This window comes from Eptatretus burgeri, chromosome 3, assembly GCF_056783735.1.
Source record: "Eptatretus burgeri isolate ZD-2024b chromosome 3, Ebu_testis_v1, whole genome shotgun sequence".
Lineage (NCBI taxonomy): Eukaryota > Metazoa > Chordata > Myxini > Myxiniformes > Myxinidae > Eptatretus > Eptatretus burgeri.
Genome location: NC_140963.1, coordinates 114,645,572 through 114,672,067, shown reverse-complemented (window position 1 = coordinate 114,672,067; position 26,496 = coordinate 114,645,572). Strand labels below are relative to the sequence as shown.

General features: G+C 40.8%; 1 protein-coding gene across 7 annotated transcripts in view; it reads left to right on the top strand.

The window, feature by feature from the left end:
- Positions 1–26,496, top strand: part of LOC147030779 (SPRY domain-containing protein 3-like) — a 246,085-nt gene that overhangs the window by 111,678 nt on the left and 107,911 nt on the right. For all 7 annotated transcript variants that reach the window (XM_085875182.1, XM_085875186.1, XM_085875181.1 and 4 more), the window contains one exon: positions 13,866–13,990. In XM_085875182.1, the coding sequence (XP_085731308.1) occupies positions 13,866–13,990 (125 nt within the window). The remainder of the gene's footprint in view (positions 1–13,865; positions 13,991–26,496) is intronic.

Genomic DNA, 26,496 nt, shown 5'->3' with positions numbered 1-26,496 from the left:
TCAATAAATTATCCAAGCCAGACTGACCCAAATGACTTGGTGAGATTAAGTGGTTTATCACAATATATATATATATATATATATATATATATATATATATATATATATATATATATATATATATATATATATATATATATATATATATATATATACACATATATCCTTAAATAAAATGGCTGTGTATTCCAAAGATACAGAAATGTTGATTTTTATCTCTGGGGCATACAGAATTCACAGTTGCAATAAAATTTTATAAAGAAAGGCATATCGTTTGTATGAGAATACAACACTGGGGATATGACATGAATGATTTTGGGTATAATTGGTCATTTAAAATAAATCTTGTCGACCTGGGAGAATTAAATCGGTCTTGTAAGGAGGAATATTATCCACTTGGTGTCGATAATGAGATTTGTGGGAGCATGATTAGCAAACAAAAAATAAAAGAATTTCATAAGGTGAAAATCAATAACAGCTTTGTTATAGTTTATATCATGAAAACACAGGGAACAGGATTATGTATCATAAGTAATGGAATACAAACTGATTTAACTGTTGGAAGTTGGGGAGGAATTACCTGCCATCATATTAATCTGTCATATATTTCTGATACATAAATGACAGCAAGAAGGCTTCAATAAAATTATCATTTCTGTGTCCAAGCATACCTACAAGAAATGGGTATTCGGTATTTTAATAAATATGTTCTACAATATATGAATGGGGTATTTGCAATAAAAGATTGGCTTTATACTGATGTTACTTAACCAACAACTTTAGATTTAACGAAAATGTTAAATAATGAAAGAATTTTAAAGTTGAGAAAACACAAGGCTCTTTTAGAAATTCAGAAGAAATTCTATTGGTTTCCTGTTGTAAATTTTTTTTAATTTTGGATGCAGGAATATCAAGTAATCCAGATGAATCTATGTATGATATTCTTTGGGGTGAAAGTGGTTCAAGGGTAGAAAGGGATGAGGAAGAGTTGAAGAAACTGAGGCAAGAGAGTAGGAGTGGGAGGAGTGGGAGGAGAGGGAGAAGAGAGAGAAGGAGGAGAGGGTGAAGAGAGAGAGGGAGAAGAGGGAGAAAGGAGAGATGGAGGAGAAGGAGAAAAGAGAGAAGGAGGAAAGAGAGAGAAGAGAGAGCAAGAGGAGAGGGAGAAAAGAGAGAATAAGAGAGAAGGAGGAGAGGGAGAAGAGTGAGAAGAGAGAGAAAGGAGAGAAGGAGGAGAGGGAGAAAAGAGAGAAGGAGGAGAGGGAGAAGAGAGAGCAAGAGGAGAGGGAGAAAAGAGAGAATAATGAAAGAGAGAGGGAGGAAAGAGAGGAATGAATAAATATGGAAACCAGTGAGATAAAAAAATGATTGGAGGTATTGCAGAAAATAAATCGATCACAATGTACTGAGGAGGAAAACAAAGATTTGACAAGTCTAGTAAAAAATATATGCATCAAGAGTATTAATATCGATTTCATGGAGAAGATTTTAACGAGAAAGTGGAGATAAGGAAGAGAAAGAATGAAAATATTATATAATTGGCAATGTTGGTGTAATTGTCTTTGATTAAAGTTTTACATTTTTTTCTTCAATACATGGAGGAGAGAGAGTGAAGGTATTTCACAGGATTCTCTATGTTTTAAAAATTAAGATTCAAATGTGCATGTTGGAAACTAAAAAGGTTTTTGCACTCTGCAGGAATTTTTCTCATAAATAAATGAGTTATTGTCTCAAATGTAAAAAGAAAACCAAGAGTAAAAATATCTCGTATGTTAAAAGTAAAAATGATGGGGTTATACAAAAAGGTACATGTTCGGTGTGTGGCTCAAAAAAGAGTGAATTCACCAAACACAAACGAGGGGGAGATATACAAAAGTTTTTATCAGGAAGTAAATTTACAACAACTGGAATACCAGGAGAATTGCATCTACCAGGGTATTCTTTCTGTGGTCCAGGAACAAACTTGAATGAAAGATTAGATGAGGCTGACAATCCTCAGCCTTGGTCTAAACCTAAAAATAGAGTTGATGAAGTGTGTATGAGGCGTGATATTGATTATGGAAATAGCTCGACATTGGAAGAAAAACACGAAGCGGATCGAGAAATGTTGTTTAATTTATCTTTGAAACAAAATTCAACCTTGAGAGAAACAGTTGATAGGTTCATCGTGAAGAAGATGATCAGTGCTAAATTGAAACTTGGGCTTGGAAATTCAAAAAAATTATGGGCTCTAATGATGTCATTAAGATTGAAGAGCAATTAGCTGATGAATTACATAAACCAATAATCACAAAGTTTAATAGAAGGAAGATTTATTCCAAAGAAGTTGATTATATCTGGTCTGCTGACTTGATTGACCTCAATAATGATAAGGGGTACAAGTATGCGTTAACTGTTATTGATTTGAGGTGTAGATATGCGTGGGTTGTCCCTTTGAAAAACAAAACGGGTAAAACACTTCTGTTAGGCTTCCAACAGATATTCCATAAAAGCAAGAGAAAACCGAAAAAATTGAGGACTGATGAGGGGACTGAGTTCTAAAAAAAAAACATTTATGAATTTTCTTAAAAATAACAGCATTACATTATACAGCACCTTTACTGAAGGAAAAGTAGTTGTTATTGAGCATTTCAATCGCACTTTAAAAGAGAGACTATATAAAAAATTCACTCAACTTGGTTCTCAACAATGATTATCTTTAATTCAGGACATTGTACGTTAGTACAACGATACCATTCATACCTCAACGAAGACCAAACCATCAGAAACATTTACAAAATTAGAATAGGAAAAAGAGATTGTCAGAATGCCTAAGTTCAAATTTGGTGATATAGTAAGAACTAGCAAAGTACCCGCCCATGGGCGGGTACAGTTATCTGTTGAATGGCGTTGGTCCCGTCTCGATCGGATGAAATTGAGAAATTGACGTTATCCGGTGACCTTGACCTCGTGACCTTTGACCTTGACCTTGATCCCCTTATGTCGGTTCCCAAGGATCACATACGCCAAGTTCCATCTCATTCTATCCAATGGTTTGGCCATCTATAAAGGCAAAGAAACATGAAAAATTGACGTTTTAATCAATTTATGATGTCATAACTCGAAAACCGGAAGTCGGAAGTGAATGTCGTCAATCAACTGTCATTTAATTTTGATTATCTATCGAATGGCGTTGGTCCCGTCTCGATCGGATGAAATTGAGAAATTGAAGTTACCCGGTGACCTTGACCCCTTGACCTTTGACCTTGAACTTGACCCACCCATGTCCGTTCTCATGTTCCAAGGATCACTCATGCCAAGTTTCATCTCATTCCATCCAACGGTTCGGCCGCCTATAAAGGACGGACAAACAAACAAACAAACAAACAAACACACATACATCCAAACATATTCTATTTTTTTTAGTATAGTAGAAGAGATATACAGTCATGCACCACTTAATGACGGGGTTACGTTCTGAGAAACACGTCGTTAAGCGACGTCGTCATTGTGCGAACATCATTTTTTTTTTCGTTTTCATTTTCGAACATCGTACTTACACAAAACTACACACCTAGGCTATATGGTGTAGCTTATTGATCCTCGGATACATACCTGTGCAGCATGTGACTGTACTGAATACTGTCGGCAATTGTAACACGCATCCAAGAGAGACTGAAGACGCGTTAGTTTTACCTTTGTGCTGTTCATGACGGCCATCGGTGTTGTTAGCAGCAGCTTACAATCTCCTCTCGCATCGATTATAGAAAGATGAATAAATAGCGTTTGTATTTTATAAATACGTAATCATTGCATCGATGTTATGATTTATAAATGAAGAAACGAGCTCCTGTCAATTGTGATAGATATTTTCGGAACAGTGCGAATATTTTAACAACATGAAATGCTTCACCAAAAAGAAATTTGTGTTTTAATTTCAACTGTAACAACGATTTATTCGTGGAATTCTTCAATTCAAAGGTAATTTACTTGCTAGAAGATAAACGTGCAAACATTGGTTCAGTTTGAAAGCCGATTTCCTTAAATCCCGATTTAGCACGACCCTGCTTTTTTCGCGATGACATTTTATGGACCTCAACGATCGCATTATAACAGGGCCACACTGTCGTTTATTATTATTATGAAGTATTATGTACTGTACAGCATACATAATTGTATGTGCTATTTTTATACGACTGGCAGCGCTACGTCGGCTACATCACTCGGCGATAGGAATTTTTCAGCGACATTTTTTTTCATTTTTTTTTTTCAGAGCTGGCAGATCCGTCGTATATGCGATCCATCGTTGCCCGGAACGTCGTTAAGCGGCACATGACTACAGGTGGAAATCTCATTTTTAAAAAGGTTATATTAAGTGATAGACAAATGAACTTTTTAAAATTGTTGATTTAATCGGTACAGTTCCTTGAACTTACATATTATGTGATGCAAAAGGAGAAGAGATTTTTGGTTCATTTTATTCACAGGAATTACAAAAGACAAAGATAATAAATTGAATTTTTTTTTTTCAAAAGTTGACTCCACCCCTTTTTTCACTCCGCCCACCCAAGCCACTCCCGTGCAAGCCCCACCCATGCAAGCCACACCCACACAAGCACCACCCACGCAAGGCACACCCACATCCATCGTACCCACATGATTCGTGATTAGTTTTTTAGTTCCCCATAGACGTGTTTATTTAATTAAAAAATTGCTCCACCCTTCTGTTTCCAACCACACAAGCCACACCCACACAAACCACACCCACACAAGCCCCACCCACACAGGCCACACCCATTCATCCCACCCCTCCACTTCCCCTTCCCCTTGTACGCCCCCACCTTTGACCCACCACACTTCCTCATCCCACCCCCATCCTTCCCCACACATACAGGGGGAGGGGAGTTGGTGGGATGAAGGGGTGTGGTGGGTCATTGGGGGAGCGCACCTACCCCCCCCACCCTAAACCTAACCCTCCCCAACCCCTAACCCCCTCCCCTTTACACCTCCTTTATCCTTTTTTTTTGTAATTAAGAATTAAATAATTGAAAGCTAAGCATATATAATTCATACTTAAAACTGACAATATATTACACATTGAAATATCTTCAACAGATTTTATGATATAATGTTTGTTTGAGTGAGAGAGAGTGAGTGGACTTGAGTCATCTGAGTGTTTCTTTCCTGTTAGAACACACACACACACACACACACACACACACACACACACACACACACACACACACACACACACACACACACACACGTATTAATACATGACACACCTGCGGATACCTAAGGAGGTATTAACACTTAATGACACACCTAACTCTCATATATTCGATTCAGTGAGAGAGTTGAATGATTAATTACCTGGGGTAACCTCTGATGACTGTTTGGACCAAGAGGCAACATATCTGCGCTTTCTTCGTGATTAACGCTGTAAAACAGGAAAAAAACACGTGTAAATACCTTGCCAGTAAATCTTCAAGGAAAATTGAAATTTACATCATTGTATTTTATTATGTGAAATACCTTGGCATTGAGACATTGGGTATATTCACGTTAGGCCTTAGTTATTTTATAACTTGGTTTACGGATCCACCGACGGTATATTTGCCGAAATGAAATATAAATATAAAACACATTTTTAGCCTTTTATATTTATACATTTTCCGCCGAAGGTGCAAAAGTTTCAAAACCCGAAATGTAAACGTCGGCATTTATATTCAAAATATAATTTCGTGCGCGTGCACCAAAATGCCGAGTCACCTTTAACCAAACTGCGCAGTAGTCTTCGGTCATGGCATATGAGCAGTCGCCAGCGTGGTTCAGATTGACTGTGGTTTCTGGGGCGAAAGTGATTGTTAAGAAGTATGTCAACGGTATAAATTCGAGTGACTGTATTGGTGATTTAATCACGCAACATCTTGATGACGAATATTCTGGCCGAACGATTGCATCAATTCAGTGCAGCAGCAGGGATGATTCGCAGGCAACTCTCGATCGTGCCAATTTTGTTTCCATCGAAAGTTGTACACCGCTGTTCGTATTGAAAGATTTCGGTGCCAAGTACGTCAAAGTTTCCCTGCGAGATGCTGATATTCAGCCTTCAACGGACCAGAAATCAGCCTTTGATGTGTTCATGGGGATGGGGAGATGGTACGATCAGATTCCCACTGAAAACTAAGCTGGTTATGGTTCTGATTGACCGTTTTGAGCGTGTTGACTCCGAGTAGACACCTTTTTTAATCATATCCAGCACTATGCACTGGTGTGCACACACACATCTACGACTTGGACAGTAATTTGCTCAGCATTGTTTCCATTTGTTTGATGATCCAACAGGTTTCTATAAGAAAAACATGCCAGACTATATTGTAAAAACAAGTTTTAATCCTTCTTTATTGTTTTTCACATCAGATGATACAGTGAACAATGGCATCCTGCATTTGAATGGTTTTCCATCTTCAATGTTTTCTTAGATCCTCTTGGTTTGGGATTTATATTTATCCCCCCCCCACCTACCCTTGTCTTTTCCATGGAACATCTGAAAAAAAAATCATAAAAATATATAATTTCTAAAAATTGAAATTATATTTATATTTATATTTCGACCTACCGACCCTACATTTTAGCTGAAGAACTGCGTAAACCAAGTTATAAAATAACTAAGGCCTTAGTCATGCATAAAATGAGGTCATTGTGAAATGCCTGAGGAACGAACTGGATTTCTGTCAGGATGTTATTCAGAGCTTTCCATTGTTCGAGAAGATCATTTGCATGCCAATTCACCTGGTGTTTGAGTGAGTTTGAGATGCTGTAAAAAAGGGACAATAAATAAATTGGTTCTATAATTAATCATATACAATCAAATTGAAAACCAATTACTACACCATCGTTCCAAGAGGAAGCCAGACTTAACAAAACACACACACACACACACACACACACACATACACACACACACACACACACACACACACACACACACACACACACACACACACACACACACACACACACACACACACACACACACACACACACACACACACACACACACGCTATACAGGTTTACATTAACAGTTTAATCGTGAATGAAATTTACCAATATTGTGATGGGTCATATTCTTCGTCGGATGAAAGATTGTCCATGTCTGTGTCATGAAACAAATTCGCGTTCATTTACCATTGGGTCAAGATGAGAGAAACGAGAAACCGTCAAAAAAGCAAGGATTTAAAAACTCAAATACATGTGTTCACTTATAAACGAAAATATTTGAAGGAAGTGAGGCATTTGTCAATTCTGAAAATTTTCCTGATCTTGCTTCCCCATTGTTCGGTTTCCTGTTTTTCAGCAGCTCGGACAGCTTACAGAATCAGTGACACACCCATTAAAATGGAATGTGTTCATGTTTGAGAAAAGGTTCGAGTATGGATATTATTTTACAAGTTTAAAGTATAAGTATTATTTAAAAATGGGGTTGGGGGTTTTAACGGGCTACCGCTGCATTATTTTAAGTTGATGAATAAATTAAGTTATTCCTGAAAATAAAACAGTCTTATTATGGCTACTCAATTTGATTGAAGAAACGATCATATGAAAGGGGGCGAAGCCCAGCCCCCGGCAGGGGGAGTAGTGTCAAAGGGGAGCGTTATGACGAAGTAATGTGTACCAGTTTGAAAAGAAGAAATATGAGTGAGCGTAAGCGAGCAAATATTGCGACTTTGAGAAATGGTAGACATTACTGTGGTAAACCCTCCATTTTGACACTACTAAGGAGGTTATGTTTTCACCCCTTTCTGTCTGTCTGTCTGTCTGTCTGTCTGTTTGTCTGTTTGTGCACAGGATATCTCAAAAAGTTGTGGACGGATCCGGATGAAATTTTGTGGACAGCTTCGGTGTGTGACAAGGACGAACTGACTAGATTTTGGTGAAGATCTGGAATCGGATCTGACTATTAGAATTTTTAATGTGATCTTCACCATTGAGAGATCGGGCTAAAAACGATAGTTGGCACGATGTCTCAAAAAGTTGTTTACAGATTCGGATGAAACTTGTTGGACACGTTGGGTGTGTGACATGGAAGAAATATTTCAATTTTGGTGAAGATCCGGATCTGATAATTTTTTCAGTGATTCTTCACCATTGAGAGACAGGGCGAAACTGATATAGTACTATACAGCATGATATTTCAAAAATGTATTCGGCTGGATATGTTCTTATGGATCAGGCATTACAGGCCAGAGGTATTCACTCTACCAAGTACCCTTATAGTTATTCCTTTTTCTCGGAACAAAAACATCCTCTTTATAAGATTACAAAACAAGAAAGAAAACTAACTTCTTGGTATCCTCTTCTCTCTCTTCAACTTCTTGGTATCCTCTCCTCTCTCTTCAACTTCTTGAAAATTAGAATAACACTGTTGGACGAAATTAAGTGGACATGGGAGCCAGCATGTTGATACATAAGTCACTTTGTTCCGCACAAAGTTAATGTACAAACTTATTTAGATCGAGATCAGAAAATATATTGATCAATATATTCATTTATTCATGGTGAAATTCAAGGTGAAAAACATGGGTGTGTTTAATACACACCCGTGGTTTATATAAAATATGGTAGGTTTATAGGCCTTGTGATAAGACTCGTTAGTTCTTTAAATTATTAGATTTCACTCCAGATTTCTACACTAATTTAGTCCGCACGATATCCAATCCTTAAAGCCAAAATAATATTTCGATGATCTACTTTAATTAGTCCGTGAGAGTAGATCGTGGAAAATTGCATCATATAATGCATGAAATCGCTCCAAGCTCCAAATTTGAAAGCTATAGCACTTACAAAAGCAATGTTTTCAGCGATTTGTAGCTATGATAAACAGTCATTCGATAATATTGATCAGAAAAGTGAAAAACAAAACTTTATCGTGAAGAAATCGTTGCAGCTTGTTCCAGGTCGAGACATAGTTGAGCAGGCCAAAAAACATGGCTTCAGACCCCAATAAGGTTACTTAGGTCACGCTTTAAGTCCCCATCAAGAGCGGTGACCGAGGATGTGCTTGATAAAGGATATAATTAAATAAGCCATTAATTATCTTCAAAAGGGGTGTTTTAATGAACCCAAACACCCAATTTTCACGCTTGCACTTTCTTGGAGTTTTCTTGGTATGCATGCAAAGTTTCAGCCTGATAGGTTTCATGGTTTTGGAGTTATTGAGAAGACACACTGACAAACTGTCACACACACACACACACACACACACACACACACACACACACACACACACACACACACACACACACACACACACACACACACACACACACACACACACACACACACACACATACACACATACACACATACACACATACACACATACACACATACACACATACACACATACACACATACACACATACACACATACACACATACACACATACACACATACACACATACACACATACACACATACACACATACACACATACACACATACACACATACACACATACACACACACACACACACACTTATTAGTTTAGATGAGCCACAATTTTGTCTGAATCTCTATTTCCAAAAGTTGAGATTACGGGCACCAAATGTAATTGGTTGAGATGGTGTAATATTTTGTCCAAGTACTGCTAAACTGGAGGTTTTTGGAAGTACTGACCAGGCGATTTGTGTTCTCCAGTGTTCATGTATATCATTCAATTGAAATTAAATGAAGGTTTTAAAGACTAAAAAAAGACCTTTTTCAGCAGTATACTGCCGTTGATGCAGCGTCTTTTGCACCACCTTATTTTACACATTACATTAGCTCTCCATGTCTGTTGCTTTTGTCCTTTGACATCCCCAAAAACAGGTACAGAGAACGTAGCCTCAACTCCTTTCTCTTCATCAGGTTTTCTGTGTCTGTGTGTGCGTGTTTGTGTGTCCTGGCACCTGCCTGCTGAAGTAAGACTACAGATCATTATCATTATCATTATCATTATTATTATTATTATTATTATTATTATTATTTTCATGTTAAGTCTGCTCTGTGTTCCCTTTTGTAAGTTGCTTGTTTATTTGCCACACCACACCTCTCCCCCTATCTCTGCACAATACACCCCAATAAATCCTGATCGTGCCACACACCATTCCTCGCTCATTGTTAATAAATTATTATTAGAAATGTTCCCTGCTCGTTTTTTCTTTTCTTTCATTGATCCAGCATGGTCTGAATCCTAGCTTAGCCGGGGCTTTATTCCCAATGATCCGGTCCTTTCAGCCGGTACGTCCTTGGCAGTGTCACTCGGCTGCATCCGATCCGGCAGAGTTATCCGGTTCGGAAAAGGCGTACTGAGGGCATGTTCCCCGGTAATTAAACCACGTGATTAATTAGGTAACCAGATTAACCCATAGACGGGAGGACCCAAGGTCACGCGGTTGAGTTATTGGCATCCACGGTCGGTTAAGCGTCCCGCCGCGTCACGGAATTATCCGTGTGCGACGGCCTACAATTCCGGGGAGTCTGGTGGGAACCGAGATAGCTTCCCCCACCTAGTGATCTTCTCACCCGACCCCCGGCCTGCAACAATATTTTGGTGAAGATTTTATTTTATTTCTAGACCAGAGCTGTCCAGAGCAGAATCGGAGGGAACCAAATGGAAGGGGGAAAAACACCAACAGCAGAGTAGAAGTGAGAGTGATATCAAGGAGGCTTTGCCTTTGGTTCCGGTTTGGAGACTTTCAGGCATTGATGAGGGAACATAAGGATTGACTTCAGAATGACGCTGGTCCTTTACTCGAGAATAGCCCTTTAACATTTTTTGTTGGATCTTGTTCATGTTGTTATCTGCCGAAGTGCAGCAACCTGAACTTCTGCTAAGACCTTTGCCTCAAAAAGCCTGTTTCAACAAGTAAAAAAGACATAAAATGTCATAGTCCCCATTATTTTAGTAATTTTGCAATGTGGAGTTAAAGGGGAAGTCCGTATTTATGTACAACTAAAATGGCTAGCAGTCGGCCATCTTTGATCATATCGCAAAATAAATTAAGGGGCACATGCATGCCATCATGTACTGTGTTTGTGCCAAGTTTGAACAAAATCGGGCCATGCATGTGTAAGAAATGGTTGGGGACCCATTTAAGTAACAAAATGGCCACCAGTCGGCCATCTTGGATCTGATCTCAAAAAAAAATATGACGCGCTTATGTAGGTTATCATTCTTTATCTCGGTGCCAAGTTTGACCAACATCGGTAAAGGCTTCTCCGAAAATTGGTTGAGGACTTTTTTTTTAGGTCATCATAAGGTCATCATAAGGTTTTTTTAGGTCATCATAAGGTTTTTAGGTCATCTCTATCAACTCAGTAGAGATGACCTAATAATAACTGTCTCAAAGTCTGTCCGCCCGTTCATACGTCCGTCCGCCCGTCTGTCCGTCCGTCCGTCCGTACGTCCATCCGTCCACAATCAAACCGAGTGGAGACAAATAACCAATAGTGGAATGGATAGAGGTCGATGAGACATGCACAACGATATAACTTTCAAGGTCGTCCAAGGTCGAGGTCAACGTCACAAGGCTGTCAAAGTTGCGAAAATCGTCGATTTCAAATCGTATCTCCTCCCTCATTTATCAAGAGAGATCAAATGTTATTCGTGATTCAGATACTGTGGACTATTATCGAGAACAACACGAACCATTTTTTTGAAATTTGCTTTCGTTCCGATTTTATAGCCCTTCAAACTTCGCTCTGATTCCCCGTATGGGCCGTTCATAAAGTACATACAAAAACAAAAATAAAATTATTAACTTTTATTAAAAATAAAAGTAATAATGAATTAAAAGTATTAAAGTAAAAAAAAAAAAAAAAAAAAAACCCGGAGCTCTCCGAGACAAATATTACATTTGAAGCTTTTGTCAGATTTAACTAAAACAATGGAACACAAGTTTATATGCACACTTACTTTCATTTATGACATTAGCATTGTCTTGATTGTCAATTTGTACTTTTATTTTCATAAATGACATGCTGTGATATTAAAAGAAAAAGGTAAATTACACTGCCAGGGACTGCATTGTCATGACTTACAAACATCGGTTCATAAGGAACTGCTGGCTTTGCAAGCGATTAGCGATGTATGAGGGGGTGGGTGGGTGGTCTCTTGCCTGCATGCAGAGGGGGGTGGGTGGTTTTGAAACCCGGAAGTAGAGCGTACGTACTTTATGAACTGCCCCTATTCCAGTCTGGTACAGAGTTACTTTTGACCTCTGGCAGAGATGACTGGCACTCCCGCTCGGGGGTATTTTTTTACAACTAAAATGGCTGCCAGTCGGCCATCTTGGATCTGATCTCGAAAAAAAAAAAGACTTGCTTTTGTAAGCCATTATTCTTTATCTCTGTGCCAAGTTTGAACAAGATCGGTAAATGCATGTTCGATAAATAGTTGAGGACGTGTTTGACACTGGTTTGTTTGCTTTTTTTTACAAATAAAATGGCTGCCAGTCAGCCATATTGGATCTGATGGCAAAAAATGACATGCCGATGTAAGGCGTCATTCCTTATCTGTATGCGAAGTTTGAACAACATCGGTAAATGCACATCCGAGAAATTGTTGAGGACGTGTTCAACATTGGGTTTTATTTACATCTAAAATAGCCACCCGTCTGCCGTCTTTGATAAGATCACAAAATGAAGTTAGTTGCAAGTGTATGCCATTGTGTGCTGTGATTATGCCAAGTTTGAACAAAATTGGACCATGCATGTCGGAGAAATGGTTGGGGACAGTCTAAGTAACAAAATGGCTGCCAATCGGCCATCTTGGATCTGATATTGAGAAAAAAATGACTTGTATATGTTTGAACAAGATTGGTAAACTTGCTCTCAATTTCTGCACCGGCAAGCAACCAAGTGTGACACTCAGCCAGTATCTGTTTCTCTGTCTCCGTGTGTGTGTGTGTGTGTGTGTGTGTGTGTGTGTGTGTGTGTGTGTGTGTGTGTGTGTGTGTGTGTGTGTGTGTCTTCTCTTTCTCTCTCTGTCTGTCTCCGGACGTATCCATGCGGTGTTTATGTCTGGGTGATGTTTGTCTGTGGACCTGTCCGGATGGTGTTTGTTCGTCTACAGACTTATCTGTGTGGTATTTGTTTCTGGATGTTTCCGTGTTTTCTTCGGTCGTGTCCAGGCGTTATTTATCCCCGGACATATCCGGGCGTTGTTTGCCTCTGGACGTGTCCGGGTGGTGTTTGTCTCCGGATGGCTTGGCTCCAAACACGTCCGGGTGGTGTTTGTCTCTGGATGTGTCCGGGCAGTATTTATGTCTGGACACGAGTTTGTCTCTGGACATGTCCAGGCGGTGTTTGTCTCTTGGCAGTGTTTGTCTCCAGTTGGGATTTATGGAATGACCAGTAGAAAATGGATTTCACACATTATTTTGTTTTCATATTCACTGTTATTCTATGCAAAATTATTTTGATTCGACAGTATGAATCGTAATTAACGCTCCACCACACATGTCTTCCCTTCCTCTCACCTCGTGCTGCCTTCCCTTCCCCCACCCTCCTCCCTCTCGCTCCCTCTTTGCGCCTCCATCCCTCCTTACTCCCCCTCCCTCCTCTCTATTTCCCCCTCCCCCTCCACCTCCTCACTCTCCCTCACTCATCTCTCTCTGTCCTACACCCCTCTCTTTCTCTCCCCCCTCTTTCTCCCCAGCTGTTAGTATTCCCGTCAGTGAAGCGATTGGTGGTATTTGCTAGTCTTTTTATATAGTCACGCAAACACACATCTCCTACCTATTTTTAGGGTTATCAGAAAAATGTGAGTATCTCGTTCATATAACTTGTTAATGCCCCCCTTTCCCCCTAAAGTTACTTACTTGCTTTTTTTTCTGGCAGGTTTCCATTGTGGAAGGTGGTGAGAGAGGGGAGATCTCTGTAGGTCTCGTGCCTTATCACCATCGACTGGATCATCAGCCCGGTTCTCTACCAGGATCCATAGCTTTCCATTCCTGGGACGGACAGTGAGCAACATCATTATTTTTTAGTGGGAAGGGTGTGGTTGGAGTTTCAATATTTTGTTTTACCATCGCTTTAATGAAATTTCTAATCACTTACTGATGACTTTAAAACATTCTTTGGTAGCTATAAGACAGATAAGAGAGACAAAATAGTTATTCTTCATATTATTTCCCTTTTTATTTTTTGTAATTCTTACTTTATATATTAAATGGCTCATCATGGAGCTTGTACTTAAATGGCATGGAGGACAAAGATTTGGATCCGCCACTATATTTTATACTTGAATTATATGGACATTAGTGGATAATGGACAAACATTTTTTTGTATCCAGGGTCGAGGCTTGTGGAAGAGCTAGAACACAAAATTGATCAGGATGCAGTAGAACAAAAGGAACAGCAGAAAAATGGGGGCAGAGGGGATCCGTCAAAAGTAGGGAGGAGGGACAAGATAGACAGAGACGGACAAACAAGGGATACGGGTAAGAATGAGCATTCGGGAAATATTCATGGGGTGGACAAGATGAATACAGGTGCAATCTGTCAAGGTGTTTTTTGTTGTTTGTATATTTTTCGAGTGAGGAGAGGAAAAGTATAAAGCTGTGGGATCAAAAATAAAAATACCCCCGAGCGGGAGTGCCGGTCATCTCTGCCAGAGGTAGAAAGTAATTCTGTGCCAGACTGGAATAGGGGCAGTTCATAAAGTACGTACGCTCTACTTCCGGGTTTCAAAACTACCCACCCCCCTCTGTATGCAGGCAAGAGACCACCCACCCACCCCCCTCATACATCGCTAATCGCTTGCAAAGCCAGAAGTTCCTTATGAACCGATGTTTGTAAGCCATGACGATGCAGTCCCTAGCCGTGTAATTTACCTTTTTCTTTTAATATCACAGAACGTCATTTATGAAAATAAAAGTACAAATTGACAATCAAGACAATGTTAATGTCATAAATGAAAGTAAGTGTGCATATAAACTTGTGTTCCATTGTTTTAGTTAAATCTGACAAAAGCTTCAAATGTAATATTTGTCTCGGAGAGTTCCGGTTCTTAAGTTAATACTTTTATTTTTGTTTTTGTATGTACTTTATGAACGGCCCATACTGGGAATCAGAGCGAAGTTTGAAGGGCTATAAAATCGGAACGAGAGCAAATTTCAAAAAAATGGCTCGTGTTGTTCAAGATAATAGTCCGTAGTATCTGAATCACTAACATTTGATCTCTCTTGATAAATGAGGGAGGAGATACGATTTGAAATCGACGATTTTCGCAACTTTGACAGCCTCGTGACGTTGATCTCAACCTTGGACGACCTTGGAAGTTATATCGTTGTGCATGTCTCATTGACCTCTATCCATTCCACTATTGGTCATTTGTCTCCACACGGTTTGATTGTGGATGGACGGACGTACGGACGGGCAGACAGACTTCGAGACTTATTATGAGGTCATCTCTACTGAGATGGTTGAGATGACCTAAAAATATTTTGGAGAAAAAGAGCGAAAATGAAGCACATGGGGTGAAACATAGAAACAGAAGGCCGGAGCCGACGAGCCGAGTCCAAGGTGAGTTGGCTGGACTATAATAGGGACACAAATTCAACAATACAGCACAAGATGGTACAATTTCACATGGAAAATTGGATGAAAACAGAGACAAAAATAAAACAGTAAAATATGACTATGTTTTGAAAAATTTAGCTTTGCGGTGGAAGGAGCAGCTGCAGATTCAACCTACATATGGAGCAAACCTGGAACTGGAAGCCAACTTCTTCTAGTATATTGCACTTTGACCTGGGTTTCCCACATCCTGAGCCAAGAGTTCATGTGGGAGCACAAACAGGCTAATATTTTCAAAAAACTATTATTTTTATTTATTTAATACTAATTTGTGAACATTTATATTGTTACGGTGGTGGAAATTCACAGAACACCATTCAGGTTCCCCAGAGATCAGTTATTAGATAAGTACGTGTTTCAGGTTAGGTTCCCCTACCGATGTGTAAAGGGGTTTGTTCGTGTGCCGGGCTGTGAATCTTTGAGTTAGCCGTTATTCTTTTCCTATCTTTTATTTTAAACAAACATCTCCTCAACAACAAATTCTACAACCACGCCACCTCCACCACAACGCCAACAATTCTACAACCATGCCATCACCAACACAACACCATCAACCTCGCGACACCATCACGCCCTCCTCAGCACAGCGGCAAAATGCCGTCAACGCAGACACGCCGCGCCGCCATAGGAACCACATTCCAGCGTCCGTGTGCAAATCAGCCGTGAACACTGCTGATTTGCATAATCTGATCAAAACGGCCTTTGCCTTGAAGGGAACTGGCCAATCAGAGGTGAAAGGGGCGGAGCCAGCCTGGGGTGAAGGTTCAAGGGTGAAAGGGGGCAGCGCCGGCTTTGGGTGAAGAAACCGAAAGCGGCTTCTCCCCACCCCTCCCCCCCCTCCGGGGCTATAAAAAGGCGCGTTGGGACGCCGAAAGCGCGGTTCATTGGGGAGTTAGTTGGTCGTTCGTTGGTGAAGGGCAGCTCGTTGGAGCCCTTCGAGGAGAGCGGAGCGTGTAGAGTTGGGCGCGCCGCCAGACCCTGACCAACCAAGTCGCCATTCGAGTCGCTGCCGTGTTGGCAACGGGCCAGCGAGACGGAGACACCAAGGGTCGCCGAACTGAAGACCACCGAGTCGCCACCAAGGGGTGCCAGGTAGCCGGCCCGGCCTCTCGGAGCCTTCCGGTCATCCCGGCTCTGAGTAGATTAAAGGCTTACGAGCCCGTTTCTTTTCTTGGGTTTTTACGTGAAAGTCTGTGGCACCTTGTCTTCCATTAAGTAGAACTGCCATAAGTACGTGCTTGTATAGAAATGTAGAACGCGGCTGTAGGCTTTCCTCTTGTCCTTTTCCCTAAGCCCCCATTGCTTGCCTGCTGTGAAAATAAATGCCGATTGTTCAAATGTTCACCTGCTTGTTGCGTCATTTTCTCTATTGACTGCCACAGCACGCATCGGGAATTAACTGGCTAATTAAGCCGATAGAGGCAATAATCTGGTCCGACGGAACTGGCGATATCAAACCGCTCGGCTACGCACACAGAATGGGCACGCTTAAGCGGCTCGTGTCCGTACAAGTTCCCGTCGAGGTATAAACTCTCGGTATTGTCTGTCCGCGCGAATAGTTAGGTAGATCGACAATTCGGCGATTGACCCTGTAGCGCGTGGACAGAGTATTGACTAGTTTATGGTGTATTAAAAGGCACCCGTAGCTGGTTTTCGGGGTTGTCCGGAAAGCTACGACTGGATTCCGGCCTTCGGTGGGCGCGCGACTGCGATTGGACTGAAGCGGTCGTGCGAACGCCGATGCTGGCGGAAATCTACAACAATATCAAAGACTTTCATTTTACAAATTACCTGCATATCCCATTGCTTTTCTTATAATATATTTTATTTTCCTTTGGCTTTTTATTATGCCTCCCCAGCTGAAAGCCGTAAGCATTTTTTCCGGGTTGTCCGTCCAACTGTCTGTCTGTGTGTGCATCCTTTTATATTGTTTTTGTTTTTTACCACAAGAACTTGAGATCCACTGAAGGGATTTCAACCAAAACTTAGCAGAATTATGGGCAGTGATACAAAGATGAAGTGTTTAGAATTCGATTATGGGTTCAAAAGCTGAAAAGTCTGTCATGTGACTTTTAATTGAAAATATTTTTTTCTGCAATAACATGAATCGCTGAAGATATTTCAACCAAACTTGGTACATGTATAGAATGTAATAGAAAGATGAACTGACTACATCTTGTGTTTGGATGATCAAAGGTCAATGGGGATGTGACTTTTTAATTGTAAATCATTTTGTTACCACAATAACATTGAATGACTGTTGGGATTTCAAACAAATTTAGCACAAGTATGGACTGTTATATAATGATGAACTGATGCAATTTTTGGTCAACAGGTGAAAGGTCATATGCTCTTTGAGAATCATCTTGCAGACCGTAACTAGAGTTAGAAACATCTGATGTCTCTCTTCTACTTTTCTCTTTTATCTCTCTCATGCTCCTCTCATGTGACCTTTACTTTATCATGTGACCTTTAATTGAGATCAAACATAATAGTGGGTTGACATGTAACGCAGGCGGAAGCCTCAGCCACTGGTGCAGGCAAGGTTCCCTGAATCAGTGCCGGTCCCAAGCCGGGATAAATGGGGAGGCTTAGTGGCAGGAAAGGCATCCGGCTGTAAAACCACCCGCCATATCCAAAGGATGGCTGATATGAATGGGATTGGCACCCATGCTTGGACATACCCTGTAAGCAACATGCAGGCTCCCCGCCTCAACCCTGTGAGAAATAAGCATGGGCTATCATCCAGTGGACAAAGATGCCCAAAGAAGAACGTTTGAAGGAGAGGAAAAAAGGTCAGGTCAGGTATGGGAGCATGTGCCAGAACAGCGCGTCGCTGCGTCCATTTTCCGCCAGTACTCCAGGGGCCTCCATCTGGCCATCCCCCAGGCAGATGCCAGGCCCATCCCCATCTCCTTGAGATGATGGTCAACCTGCTGCAACCACAAGGCACGTGGTCGGCCCACTGGCCTCCTCCACTCATGAGACTCCCTTGCTGAGAGAATCTGGTGAGCAGGATCAGTATCAGGAAAACGAGCCACATGTCCATACAGCCGCAACTGACGCTCACGGACTATGCAGGTAACAAATTTCATCCGAGTCTCTCTCAGCAACCGCTCGTTGGACACAAAATCCGACCAGCGATAGCCAAGGATTCTCCGAAGAGACCTCTCCTCCGAGAGATCTCTCCGAAGAGAGAAGAGACCAAGGAATCTCCGAAGGTCAGGTGAAAAAAGGTGACTAAACTTAAAATAGCAAGTATAAATGTTGGTAGTTTGACAGGGAGAAGTAGTAAAGTAACTGACCTGATGGTGAGAAAAGGAATACAAATCCTGTGCCTTCAGGAAACAGTGGAAGGGAAACAAAGCAAGAAAAATTGGGATTGGATATATACTTTATTACCATGGATCGGATGGGAGAAGAAATTGTGTTGGAGTAGTACAATGTGAATACATGAAAGATAATGTTCTGGCACTGAATACAGTAAAAGAATCATTAAAGTAAAGCTATAAATCAAGGTTCAAATGTGGAACATAGTGAGTATGCATCACAGAGTGTACCTGAGGAAAAATAATTCTGGGAACGGATGGATAATGTAATGCAAACAATACCAAGTAGTCACAGATTAGTGGTGGTGGGTGATCTAAATGGACACATGGGGATAGAAGGATTGGGATATGAGGATATCCATGTTGGACACTGTCTTGGAGAAGTAAATGAAAAAGAAACCAAGATCTGGGAGTTTGCCATGTTGTAACAATTGGTATCAAAAATGTGGGAACCACCTTATAACTTAGTGCTGGTTGTTAGTGAAGGATAAATTTAAAGAGCAGATCAAGAGCCAGGAGGAGAAATCGAAGAAGTTATGACAGACAACATGGAAGACTGGTGGAACCTGGTAGCAGATAAGAAAAAGAAAACTGCTTAAGAAGTGTGTAGAAGATCATCAGGGAGGAGGAAGGCTGGAAAATAAACTTGGTGGTGAAATGAAAACATGGAAAGTGCAGTTAGAGAAAAGAAGGTACATGTCTGGGTTTGGCTTTGAACTGCAATCTAAATGTCATGTTTTTTTTCCATGTTGTTTGATAAGATGATGCTGACATTTTACATTCATCGCTTTGTGTCTGCAGAAAGGACAGCATACCATTTGTTTGGGGAAAAAAAAAATTTGCTCACTATTTTAGGAAAATCATTCCAATTGAAATGTTTTTTCATGTTGTGAGCAAGTGAAGTTCCAAATGAATCAAGTATTGACGTTAATCTTACAATAGTACGAATACTTAATATTTGTTGTTCTGGGTGCACAATTCTTATTTTGCGTTGTCATTTTTGGAGAAAAATAATTTTACTGGTATTGAAAATGTTTGAATGAAATACACAGAGCATTCCAAGACGTGCCAAGGTTTTTTTTCTTCTTCTTCAATATACAAGTAATTAGTAGGAAAATATAGAAATGAAGTTTTTATTTGGTTATATCCATTGTACTTTATTGTACTTTATTTATTTATTTGTTTATTTGCCAAGTCTTGGAATATTGAATCTCGATTGTTGAACTTTTTAAGCAATCACACATGATTGTTTTCAGGGATTTTAGTTGAGTAGGATGGAAAATGTTTCATTGGTTTTCTCTGGAGTTTGAGAGGGAGAAACATTATTTTTTTTTTACTCGATGCACACTTCGGTACCTATTGTTATCCTGAGGTGTGATCCTTTTTAAAAGTTGGTATAGTTCGGTGATCAAAGTTGTTTCTCCACAAACTTGCTCTCAGAGATATTTGAATTTAAAATTCCTGAGCTTGTTATGGGGCCCAGATGTAAAGTACATTGTCTGACATGCTGTTTAGAAGTCATTGGCTTTAAACTATGAACAATATATATTTTTCTTTTTACAAATTCCCTTATAATGTTTTTCTATTATTTATTTTGGAATCTGGAATTAAATGTTCTTCTTCTTGTTCTTTTCCTTCTCAGCCTTCTTCTTCTTGTTGTTGTCCTTCTTGGCCTTCTTCTTGTTGTTATTCTTGGCCTTCTTGTTATTCTTCTTCTTGTCCTTAATTTTCCATTGGAATGTACCGATATAAAGTGGTGTGTATTTGTCTGTCCACCTTCATAAGGATGATTTGATTAGGGTTTTAAAGGCCAATCTTTTAACCCGACTGTGTCTTCACTCCAGTCTATTTTTGAAGATAAAATAAACTTGGAAAACATTTTCCATAAAAGAGTAATTACATCTATCCTCAAGGGCGGTATACTGAAGCGTTTAAAAAAACAAACAAACAATAAATACAAGGCACAGGGAGGTGAAATTTGCTACACATGATGTGTAACACAAACAGAGTAAAATGAGTGTTCATTGACTTCTGTAGGATGACGAATAAATAAAGGAGATATAAGCACACCTGACACTAAGCCGATGCTTCAGACTTTGGCATTCTCATGAGGCTGTACCGTCAAAACTAAACATCCCAGAAGATGAAGAAAATAGGGTCACATTTGTACATGTAATGTTTTTTTAATAACTCTTCTTGCAACAAAACATAATATTGTTGCAGCCATGGGTACCAAGACACCAGATTGTCACTCAGGAGGATTAATCCCCGGTTGTCCTCGGTAGAGCCGGACCTGGGGCCACTGCTCACAATTAACGTTCTGGTATGGTGGGTTGTTTTAAAACCACGAACGCCACCCAGTCAACCATGAGTTCCAGTGTCCACCGTCTAATTATTCCGTTTAACTGGAGGTCACGTGGTTACCTGAGCGGGGAGCACGCCCTCGGCAAAGCACCAATGTTATCTGATTACATTTTAATTACGGCGGCCGTGCGTTTTAACCGTTGGTGAGTGCTGACGATTTTTTGGTCAAATCTGTGGTAATTACCTCCCAGTCTATCTCGGTTCGGACAATGCTAGACCAATTGAAGGAAAGGACAAACACGGACAGGTTGGAAATAGACAAATAATTTATTAATAATAAAATAAATAAAAAGAACCTTTTATTTGCTGAGGTAAATAAAGAACGAATTTCAAAGCAAAATCAATCAAAATGCCAGGAAAGAGATAAAGAGCAGATGCTTATCGGGGTTGACTTACTTACAGCTAAACACAGACAAAGGTACCCAGCAGATCATTCAGGTGGAGGGGAGGGGGAGAATCGTCTCGCTCACCAGAAAGTCGTCGGTGAAGCGAAAACATCCTGAAAATGCGTGTGTTCGTGTCACATCCATTGCCAGCACCCAGCTTTGCCGTGCACCCTCTTGCGGTGCAGCCTTGAACGCCAGTCAATGTCTGGAGGGCACCGAGATTGTCCGTCACAGGTTTAGACCCTGGTGTTGTTGGTGATCGACCCGTGCCTCACTTGTTGGTGGCGCTGCTCACACGCTCGCTTGCCGAAGCACTCAGAAGGGCGAATTGTCTCGTCGGCGCTGGTCAGACACCCGTTTCTTGGTCGCTTCTCTCGCCCTTTGCTTTTTCCTCTCTCCTTTCGCTTTTCCTCTCCTCACTTTTTCTCTTCCGAATCTTTCTCTTCAGCACGTTTCTCTTTCTCTTCAGAACGTCCCTCTTTCGCTTTTTCCTCACTTTTTTTATATCTCAGAACGTCTCTCCTCACAGAACGTACCTCACGCTTTCTCTCGCTCGTTTTTATATCCCCGGGCCGTCTCCGCGGGGTGCCGTTCATCCCAAGCTCACCCAGCCCCACTGAGGCATGGTTACCATGACGACCCATGCGCTCTCAAAAAAGGCGGGCGTCTGAGCTCGCGAAATAATGTTGCTGAGGAAAAATGAGGGCGGGCTTCAGAGCTCGTGAAAGAAATGTGTGTGAACGTGTCTGTCGTAAAGAAAAAAAAAAGCTTCCCATAAGAGAGGGGATCTATCCTTTACCCTTCTCAATGCATCACATTTAAGATCCCATTAGATGTGGGGATGGGGCTAATCTGAACATGCATTTAAAGAAATAACTGTCTGAGGACCTGGAGGTGTGGTTGCATTCATCAGAGCAGATTCTGAAATCTGTAACAATATCTTCCAGTTTAATAAAATAACTCCAACCAGTCATTTTTGATGGCCTTTTCTACTCGTGTCTACATAAAAATCACATTTGGTCCCCTTTTTAGATCACGAATAGTTATAAAAGTTGGAGCGGAAGATGAAGGCCACCTTCTGACAAAACAATTTTTTTTTCATAAATATTTATTATACGTGATAATTTTCAGTGGGTTTCGTGTTTTTCCATATTGCTTTTTTTCCCACCAATTTTCTTTCTTGAGATCGCCATGAATAGAACAAAATAAAAAACAGTGTTTGGGGGCTTCTCTGTCTTCCGGATATGGTTTGTTTGCGTGGCAGTACTACAGTGTGTCTCAACAAAATCCATTCAGACTTTATCGATCAAAAGCTATACTATCTTCTCATTCTGTACTGCCTTATGGGTAAGAGTTGACTGATTACATGCAATCATTCCATCACACGCTAACGCTATCTGTTAGGTATGAGTAACACTCGACATCATCCCTCTCTCTGCAATTTAATTTTTCTGAAATATTCGGCTGTATACATTCTTATTCATACACCTTCTATCTTTCTGGATAATTTACTTATATATTTATTCGTATGCAGCCTTTGGCTGTTTGCGGGGTGTGTGTCTGTGCCGCTGATGCAATGCCCCCTGTTACCAGTAAGCTGGTACTCATTTTGCTCATGTTGGGAGGATGACAAGCTGAGTGAACCCATCTAGTTTTAACTCGATGGAATGACAGAGGCTTGAACTCAAGACCCAAGGATCTTAAGCCAGCCACTATTGCCGTTAAGCCAACACCAAGCTTGATAATTTACTGATTTTGTACGATTGTTATATGCTGTGTTGGAGGGCATCCTAGAATTATTTTCGTCAAGTGTTCTCACCATGATGTTGCCGGAGTAAACAGAAACCAATCATCAGAGTGTGATTTGCAGGATATATTCATGTTCAGTTCGATTTTGCATGAGGAGATTCTGAATGGGATCGAAAAAGATGACATACAATTTTATTAAAAGTCTAAAATTCGAGCATGCACCTTTTGTAAAGGTGATGTCACAGCTGGAAATGGGCCTATGCAAGGCACATGCATTTACACATGGTTTGCTGCAATGACCTGGGTCATTGAGAGACCCGATTGTGATAAAATTGTAGAAAATGATGTGGGTCTAAAAAAAAAAAAATTTTGGGGCTTGGCTGAAAAAGTCATTTACACTGAAGATGAATGGAAATTAGATTCTCCTGATAATTTATTTTTCTGGAAATTGGACAACTAGGATGGGTGCTTTGTGTTGCCTGGGATCGGATCATATGTTGTGATGCCAAAGGTATCTTAGCATTAGAGGAACAGCAGCAAAGTCTTAAAAAAACATTTCATCTTACGGTAATTAGTTGAATACTTTCAATGAATTTATAAAATTATGGAAAATAAGTAACCTGAAATTCCTTCAGCTTCTGGGGGCCTGGGTGGTACTGCTCGCTTCGCTTGGCATTTGTGTGGCAGCTCAACAGATTTCCTTGTATCCTGTTTTCATTTGTTAATATCATGACATGCCTCAGGTTTGCAGAGTAATTTACTTCAGAAAAGGGAGAAATTGAAAGGAAAGAATGTATTTTCAGGAAGGGTATTGAAAATATTTAAAACACAAACCTTTAATTTGGCACATTGCACAGCACCATGCTGCTTGTTTGTGTAAATTCTGGGTTGTTGCTATGCTGCAAATATCGTGCTCCCTGAAGATAGGGCTAGGATTTAGAATATGCCCAGTGAACTGGAACAAATGGGCTACCCTTTTCTACAGATACCATGGTATATTTAATGTCCACGAATGAGTTCCAGCAGAAGTAACAGCCATCTGGATATCCCCTCTCAAATATGGTGTACTGATTGTCATGCCCTGTTTGCATACCACCACAATGGCAGTTTGTAATAGGGTTGGGAATCAAATCTAGTCTCTCTAGCTTGTTCCTATTGTTATGGATCTTGCCAGGGGATAAATGGGATAAATGGGAGAATTTAAAATAGTTATTTCTTTGATTAATGTTCAGTATAAGCATATGCAATAAGTGTATTTCAAGCAGTGAGTGTTGATGTTGTTTTAAAGATCTCTTCATCTTCTCTCCCATATGTTGTTTCTAAGCCCTGTATTTCTACCTTTGTGTTGCATGTTTTTATTTTTATGAGTAATTGGTATCTCACGCGATGAAGCTGAGTCCTTGGCTCTCTCACCCTCTCACCGGAGGCTAGTCGATGGTCTTACTATCTTCTACCATCTCCTCTCTGCCCTTGCCCCCCCCACTCTGGATGTGATTTGCCCTCCCCCCACCCTCCATATTTATGCATTATGCTCAAGGTCCGCCAAAAGACCCCTTCTGGTGAAACTGCCAAAATCAAGAATCACTGCTCACCTTCACTTTTTCATTCCTATTTTTTTTCCTCCATCTGGAACAAACTCCCACATTCTCTTCAATCCCAATCCTCCCTCCAGGTCTTCAAAACTGCTGTTTACCACCATCTCATATCTTCCGCCATCCAAAATCTTGATCTTTACTTCCCCCGTTAATCCAGCCCAAACCCACCTCACTCAAATTCTCTGTTTTCCTTCCTGAAAGTTCCTGTAATACCATCTTGTTGCAGCTGAGGCATGTTATGATATGAACATCCGCCACTGCTTCCGGGCCACTCACTGCCAACCACAGGAGCAGCGATGGCCCCGTCCACGAGAAGGTATTCCCCCCATGGGGGGCCAATTCACCATGACCACTATTATTCACCACAGAGGACATAGAAATATGTGGGAGAATTACACAGTTCTATATGTGGGAGAATTGCATGCTCAGCTGGTGGGTCACCCAGATAGCTCAGATGGCAGAGCACTGGTACGGTTCACCATCGGACCTGGGTTCGATTCCCTGTCTGGGTGTGTAATTTTTCCCAAATACACATATAATCTTAAGTAATTCTTCACCATTGAGAGAAGGGGCCTAAAATTATATTTAGCAGGATATTTCAAAAAGTTGTGGTATGACAAAACTTGGCGGTTGAGTTTGTTAGATGACAAGAACAAGCCAATTAGATATTACCTCATGGCAGCAGATCCGGCCTGTCAGTGCGATCCAAAATGTAAACTGATCAGCCTGGCGGAGATATGTGCTCGACCGAGTGCTGTTCTATTTCCCCCTGTTATGTGTTTCCTTTACAAACCTGAGGAGAGGTAGGCTTTGAGAGCCTTCGATGGGCTTTCCCAGTTTGGAGAGGGTGTAGTAATCCCCTCTTGGAGAATAGCCAATGGGCACACCATGTGCGGCACTGAGCTCTGCACCCCCCCACCCCCCACCCCACCGGCCCTGTGACAAGTGAACAAAAAGTGGTGATGGGCGAAAGGCCAAGAGACTTGTCTCCCGGTGGCCGTCACAATATTACCTCTCCCTGCTCAAGACCACTTACCACTGTCTGCCTCCTGGGCCTGTTTTCCACCTGGACCTCCTGCCGTTTGTGCTTCGGTTCGCATTGCTGTGTCAAGGCCAGACATCGTGATCGTGCTGAGGTAAACACCAGCTCTGAAGAGAAAACACTGCTGTCGTTGGATCATTACCTCTTGGCTCAGGTTTCACTTTGTAAGCTGTCTTGCCAACCTCCTGCTGAGTCTCATGTTTCCTGTATGAATGAGAAAGATTAGATAATTCAGTTCCACTGGGTGTATTTAACATTCATACCATTGAGTTTGTGCTCATGTTCTCTTCTCTCCCTCCTCCCTCATCCCCCCATCCCTTACATTGTAATCAACATTGTTAATGAGAACCCTGCGTTGTTGTCATCAGAGTGCATAAATAATTAGAACGAGCCCATTAGTCGGCGCATTAAGTGCTATTTAAGGCG